This window comes from Alosa alosa, chromosome 8, assembly GCF_017589495.1.
Source record: "Alosa alosa isolate M-15738 ecotype Scorff River chromosome 8, AALO_Geno_1.1, whole genome shotgun sequence".
Classification (NCBI taxonomy): Eukaryota; Metazoa; Chordata; class Actinopteri; order Clupeiformes; family Clupeidae; genus Alosa; species Alosa alosa.
This window is the reverse complement of record NC_063196.1, coordinates 29,188,285-29,195,420: the sequence shown is the minus strand read 5'-3', so window position 1 is coordinate 29,195,420 and position 7,136 is coordinate 29,188,285. Positions and strand designations below refer to the sequence as shown.

At 45.6% G+C, this 7,136-nt stretch overlaps 1 protein-coding gene across 1 annotated transcript in view; it reads left to right on the top strand.

Moving 5' to 3' along the window:
• prdm1c (PR domain containing 1c, with ZNF domain) overlaps positions 1-6,530 on the top strand; it is an 11,128-nt gene extending 4,598 nt beyond the window's left edge. The window contains exons 4-6 of the mRNA XM_048249710.1: positions 2,926-4,037; positions 4,440-4,568; positions 5,656-6,530. Coding sequence (XP_048105667.1) covers positions 2,926-4,037; positions 4,440-4,568; positions 5,656-6,222 — 1,808 coding nt within the window. The 3' untranslated portion in view covers positions 6,223-6,530. The remainder of the gene's footprint in view (positions 1-2,925; positions 4,038-4,439; positions 4,569-5,655) is intronic.
• The last annotated feature ends 606 nt before the right edge of the window (positions 6,531-7,136 follow it).

Genomic DNA, 7,136 nt, shown 5'->3' with positions numbered 1-7,136 from the left:
ACATAAACATGTACACGCACACATGCACACAATTCAAGAATTTCTCAGAATTATGAACAGGCAAGATGGGGGTGGGGTTGTATAAAATGTATATTACATGTGAAATCTATGAACTAATCATGTTTTGGTACTTGTTGTCTAGCAGATACCAGTGAGAATTGAGTGTGCATAATGCAATTCAGTGAGACAGTTAGAATCATATATGCCTTTCAGCGTGAATTATTTTTGTGGAAAACATGTGCTGGACTGGGCGGCAGTCATATTTTGTACCGCTCTGCGGTACATCTAGTTATATATTATAATATAATATAATATTATATAATGTAATATAGTATAACATAATATAATTCATGCATGGATGTAAAATAAAATCTTATACATGGAACACAAACACACACCGACTGGCACCCAGAGGTGTTGAGAAGAGGTGAGAGTGTGTTGACAGATTTCTGGCATGTCTGCCGTGTTTATTGATGTCTGTTAGAGGAAATAAGGAGTCCCCCTATTGACAACTTGACTTCCTGAGAGATTTTCCCCCCACCTCATGCCTTTCTCAGGAGAACGGGTATGTGTGTGTGTGTGAATGTGCCTGTGTGTGTATGTGTGTGTGTGAATGTGTCTGTGTGTGTGTGTGTGTGTGTGTGTGTGTGTGTGTGTGTGTGAACGTGTCTCTGTGTGTGTGTATGTTAGTATGTGTTAGCATGTGTGCTGTTTTGTGTGTGTGTGTGTTAAGATCTGAATGATAGATATTCTTCCCAGGAGCAAAACAGAGAAGTGACGTATATGGTTGTATTTTTATTTGTGTGTGTGTGTCTGTGTTGGTATGTGTGTGTGTGTGTCTGTATCTCTGTGTGTATGTGTATACGTGTGTACATGCATGAGTGTGTGTGTGTGTGTGTGTGATACCCCTGAGAGTGATGGCTGCTCGTCTGCTCCCAGACTAATCTCACAGGTGTCTCACAGGTTCACACACACTGCCCCTATGGTGTGAAAGTCGATTGTTTCTATGGAAATGCGCTTCTAAACTTACCCTCCTTGTTTGACTTGAGGTATTGGGTTCCTCAGCCTGGGGGCTGGTGCGGTAGGTGTGATCTGGAAGTGGCTGAGCAAGTGTATGGTGAAATGTGTGTGGGAAGGTGAGGTGACCATAAAGGCCCAGTCATACACTTGTTTCCGCTGATAGGGAGACCAGATCAATTGAAGCAGTGTGATTCTGGTGAAAGGACCCCATTGTGGAGGGCTGTGGTCAGGGTGGAGGGAGAAGTGAAGAGGGAGTGGTTTCTTTTAACTCTAAATATACTTCTAGTCTGTTTTTACGTTTCTTACAGTCAATGTGGGACGTACGTATGACGTCTGTGAAAGGTGCAATGTGTGTGTGTGTGTGTGACTTCAGGCATGACTATGTAAGGACCGCATCTGTGTCTGAAGTCTTAATCTCTACCATCTCTCCACAGGAAATAATAAAGAAAGCAACTTCAGGAACAGACGCTGTCATAATGTAAACATGCCTCAAGTCACACACACACACACACACACACACGCAGTACTGGCATAGTACATACCGTAAAACCTCAAATAATCGCCGAGTCCCAAAGAGACGCCTGTCTCTTTTAAACGCCTGGTGTGGCTACAGGTTTGGGTTAAAGGCCGGTCTCCAGTAGATGCCTGGTCTGTTTTTTAGTTTCGGGTTGTATTTAATCTTCTAAAACCCGTCAGATCGTCTGTTTAAAGCCCAATTCACACCTAAGATTCGCAATGACACGAAACCATTACAGAAAGGAGGTTACAGCAGTGTGAATTAGATGTTGCACCTCGTTTCAAGCCGTCGCAAAGCATTCACCATGTCTAGTCACAGTTGCAAGGTTTTAGAATGTTGCATCAAGTTGCTGCTCATCTCGTCGCAAATCTTGGGTGTGATTTGGGCTTAAGTATGGTGCAGACTGCGCACGTTATGATTAGATGCCATTGAAAGACTGCGGTGGGGAAAAGCTAGAGTTCCAAATTGTATAACTTTTTTTTCAGTATGAACTATGCCTATATGTCCGACTTCGTCATCGTTCAATTCATCCCTTGTGTTTAAAATTTGCGGATAGGCCGATGGTAAGCTTGTTTTTATGCTGGCAACAAAACCAGAACGGTTCGCGAACATTATTCTTAATTATTGTAAATGCCATGGCGATAAAGAGAAAGAAGTCAGAAAAGGAATTTACCTTAGACTAGGCTATATCAGAGCCCCTCTACGAACATTCTCTGGCTATACAGGTATACTGAAATAGGTTAATGATGTAAAGTCAAGTGCGCTTCTATGGGACTGGTGTGTGCGCGCACAGTTTTTATTGATGAGTCGGAGTGGCAAGTGATGCGTATAGTTGCAGTGGAATGTGGCTGCCCAGGGCATATAAAACTTCTCACTCTTAGACCTACTCATACACGGCGCTGAAATGGCATATTTAGCTATCTAAATTCGAATCATATGCTGGGGGAGAAATCGTCGGACATCCATGATTATTTTGTTATTCAGCACCCCCCGTGGTCAAAAATATGTTCCCATGCGCCTGGAAGTAGGCTAGGCTATGATTTGAATGTAGACAAATTTGGCAAAAACAAAACGGGAGAAACTATATGGTTCATGCTCTCTCATGTTGCGTTTTACAGTAGTAATAATAATGTATTTGAACAAAACGAAAAACAATGGTTCCGTCCGTGTCATCCTTGTGGGGCTACATACCCACCAAGTTTCGTGTACTCTGGTCTTTCAGTGTCCCGGGAATCGTTGACACCAAATTACTGGGATAAAATGTCCTAAACCTATGCTTCGCTGTACGGCGGTCATAATAATGCTCCTGTTTGATTGGCTAACCACAAAGATGCTGTTTCTCTGAGTATCCTCCCGTTTCTCTGAGTATCCTCCTCTTCCTCCCTCAGGGAAGACCTCCGCTCCGACCGTTACCCCCGAGCCAGTGGAGGGCGCCATGCCTATCCTGAGCAGCAGTGCCATGAAGAAGGGTTACAGCATCACGGACATCCTGAAGAAGGAACCGCACGCTCCACACCTGAGGTCAGAGCAGAACAGGTCCACACTCCAAAGCTCCTCCCAGGAGGCTCCGCGGCTTATCTGCCCCAACCCTGCTCTGAGTACGAACACCCGCGGCCTGGAGGCAGGCCATGCAGCCTGCACCTTGAGGCTCACCCCTAGTACACTTCATGTGAACCTCGGGAGAGAACAAGGACTCGGTTCCTTTGGCCTCGAGAGAGAACAAAGACTCGGTTCCTCTGGCCTCGAGAGAGAACAAAGACTCGGTTCCTTTGGCCTTCTCAGAAGCCTGTCTCCCTTTGGACACGGTAGCGATAGCCCTCTCAGACCAGCAATGCATCCGGAATATTCTAGGCCTCCACAAATGTACATCACATCTCAGTACTGCCCTCCTCATCCTTCACTAGGGTTGGACAAGATGTCACCTCATTCTAACCTCCTTTATTTCCATAAACCAGTTCAGAACATGTCTGTCCCATTACACATGATGCAGGTCCAGCCTTACCCTTGTCTTCTGCGTCTGTCAGGCTCTGGACAAAGAAACACTTTGATTGGGTCATCTGAGAGCCACAGAAACCTTGTTTCCAGCTACCTCAGTGATTTGAACATGCAGCCAAGCATTGACCACAAAAGCTTTGGTGTCTCACTGGACTTTGCCCATAACAGCATTGGTCTGTCCAGGGACCGATTTGCCCATGCAACGCAGCTCCATGCACCTTTCATGACCACCAGCCTCGGGGGGCCTTCTGCGCTCGACCAGCCCAGGGACGCCTCACCCCTGCAGGGCATGGCAGCCTCACCGGGACCCCTGCCCTCCACACCCACTTCTGCTCAGCTGGGATCTAGACAAGTGTCCGTGGAGATGAGCGACCTCGAGACGTCGAAGCAGATCAGTGTTGTCAGCCACAGAACGCTGTCCTATCCGCTAATGAGGCAGAATGGAAAGATTCGCTATGAGTGCAAAATCTGTGGGAAGATCTTTGGCCAGCTCTCCAACCTGAAGGTAAGACATCCTCCTCTGAGTCAATATCCACACCACCACCCTATCATCGTGTTATGGTTTCTTTTGCATCATGGAGCATTTGCATCATTCAAAGTTTCAGTACAGCCTTTTGGTTTTGCTTGAAATTCTTTTGCATTCCTGTGAACTCACATCTCATATTAAAACACTGCACCTCTGAGTCTGCAGTGCACATCTCATCAGCTGTTCTGAGTAAGACACTCAAGTAGCAAACAGATTGATCGTCTGCTTCATTTGGCTAAACAGTCTTTGCAACTTGTGACTGTAAATCAATTGCAGAGTGAATAAATGAACAAATGAATGAATGGATGGATGGATGGATGGATGAATGAATGGATGGATGAATGAATGGATGGATGACTCATCTCTGATCCGTCCCTCCAGGTCCACCTGCGTGTCCACAGTGGCGAGAGGCCCTTCATGTGTCAGACCTGCCACAAGAGCTTCACCCAGCTGGCCCACCTGCAGAAGCACCGGCTGGTCCACACGGGCGAGAAACCACACCAGTGTGAGGTGAGCAGGGGGTCAGAGGTCAGGATAGGTAGTTGTGGACAAAGGTACACCTGACTACTGATTGTGTTGGCCAGAGATGTAGATGATGTGTTAATTTATTCAGTCCCTATTATGAAGACACATTTGACACATCTGGGCAGACCACCCCTCTCTGTTGAATAGCTGATGCACTTTCTGTCTTGCACTATGCACTTTATGTCTGTTGTTTTTGTCTGTTATATGTCTCCTTGTCTGTTATATGTCTCCTTGTCTGTTATACTGCATGTGAGTGATGGAGTAAAATGCATTGCATTGTATTGTAGGCCTACTAAATACATTTGACAATAAACCGAACTTGAACTATCTGCTTGAAATAAAAGTAATCTATTTCAAGCATTTTCAATTCCAAATAGATACAAACTATATACTAGCCACCCAGTCTAGGCCTACCGTACGTAGCTAGTCTGTAGCTTGGGTATAGGAAGATATCACCAGCAGCAATCAACAGTTACAAAAGGGGTGACCACATTTCTTCGATTTCTCTGATAAGATTCCCAGTTATTGGCCCAAAACATGATCAAATGACTTGCTGACTCATTACAATGTTAATCTCACGGAGATCAGAGTAACAGTGCGTGCAGTCGAGTGACATTACAGTGACAGTGGTGTGTGTGCGCAGACCTTTGATGTGTGTTTCACTTCTGTGGGCTGACCTGACCTATCTCGCTACACCTCTCTGTTCGCCCTTCCCACTTTCCCTTTCGTTTCGTTTTTTCTCTTTGACACCCACTCTTGGTTTAACGCTGTTCAATATTGTTGGTTTTCTGATTGATTTTCAAATGGGGAGAAGCAGAGTACAGGCATAGCCATCATTTACAGCAGTGTCTAAATGTTCTTTGAATGAAAATAACATTTAAAACTGTTCTATTTATTGTTATTTATTATCTACCTTTGATTTTGACTGGCCTATGTCATGTTGTATACAGTGTACTCAGAAGATAATATAGTATGTAATATCGTATGTAGTATGTGTATGAAGTATGATATGTACTATGTAACAGTATGCAACTCTCTCTGCCTATCCTCATCTTCTTCTCCATCTCTCCAGGTGTGCCACAAGCGCTTCAGCAGCACCAGCAACCTGAAGACGCACCAGCGTCTACACTCAGGAGAGAAGCCCTATAAGTGCAGAATGTGCCCTGCCCGCTTCACGCAGTTCATCCACCTCAGGCTCCACCGCCGGCTCCACACCAGCGGCGGCGGGGGGTGTGAGGGAGGCGGGGGGGGTGGCTGCCATCCCTACGCCTGCCCCCACTGTCCCGGGGCCTACCTCCACTTCTGCAGCCTGCAGATCCACCTGCAGGGCTTCTGCCCTGCTATGCAGCCTCCTGGCACACCGGAAGAGCTGGCCCGCATCAACGAGGCGATTGAAAGGTTCGACTTGAGCGATGCTGCAGAGAGGCTGGAGAGGGCGCCGGACAGCGAGGTGGAGCAGAGTGTCCTGAAGGTGTTCTGGAAGGAGATGGAGGCAGTGGGTCTACAATCGTCCAACCAGCAGGGCGGCGACAGAGAGCCTGTGCTGGTACAGCACCCAGACTCCAGGGCTGTTGCGGGAGATCGGAACACTCAGCTACCTCTTCTCAATGTACACATCAAACAGGAAGTGGACCAGTAGCAACTCCTTCCAGTAATTCCCCTTGTCAACAGTATCAATTTTCATTCCTTGGTCTTAGTCGGCCATTTTGGCTCACCCTGATACAATCAGAGAGCTATTCTCACAGGAAAAATCTGGTCAGACTGAATGAGTCAGATACAGACTTGCAGATGAGGACAAGCTACATCTAAACAATCAGATTCATTCTGCTTCAGGACCTTAAGACTGTTTTCTCATGGTGGGGAAAACCAGTGACAGGGATGTTTTCCTCAGGGTAGCTATGCAACAGCATTATATCACTTTGCAAAAGCTTGCATATTACTTTTTGTGTGCTCTTTTTAAATTTATAAATATTTTTGGTATTGAAAAATATTAATACGCTCTATTATCTGGTACAAGAGACATTTAAGATGTATATTTTAATAACCTTTTAATTTATTACTTCACATTAAATTTCATAACACTTCTTTGCACTGCTTTCTGGTGTGGAAAATGCTGAGGGTTTATTAAAGATGTCTATCCTCACAAATACTTTCAATAAGAGCCTTGTGTATGTATGCAGACATGTGTAAATGTGTGTAGTGTACATATGTGACGAGTGTCCTTGACACGGATGTGGTCGTATTCAGGGCTTGTAGTTGGGTGAGTGGGTGAAAGAGAATAACACAGAAAGAGGAAGAAGGACAGAGGAAAGAGAAAGAGAGAGAGAGGGGAGAGAGAGAGAGAGAGAGAGGGGAGAGAGGGAGAGAAAGAAAGAGATCAAGTGCAAAAGAGGGAAGGGGGGTGTAGAATTGAGGAAGTGGTAACATTTATTGCAATAAACTGCATCCTCCCATTTCCAACCACAAGCGTCCTCCATTGTGACTGACTCTGCTGAGCGTGGAGTTTCAGAATGAGCTACCTTCACCTACGGCCTTTCACCTAACTAAGGCCCA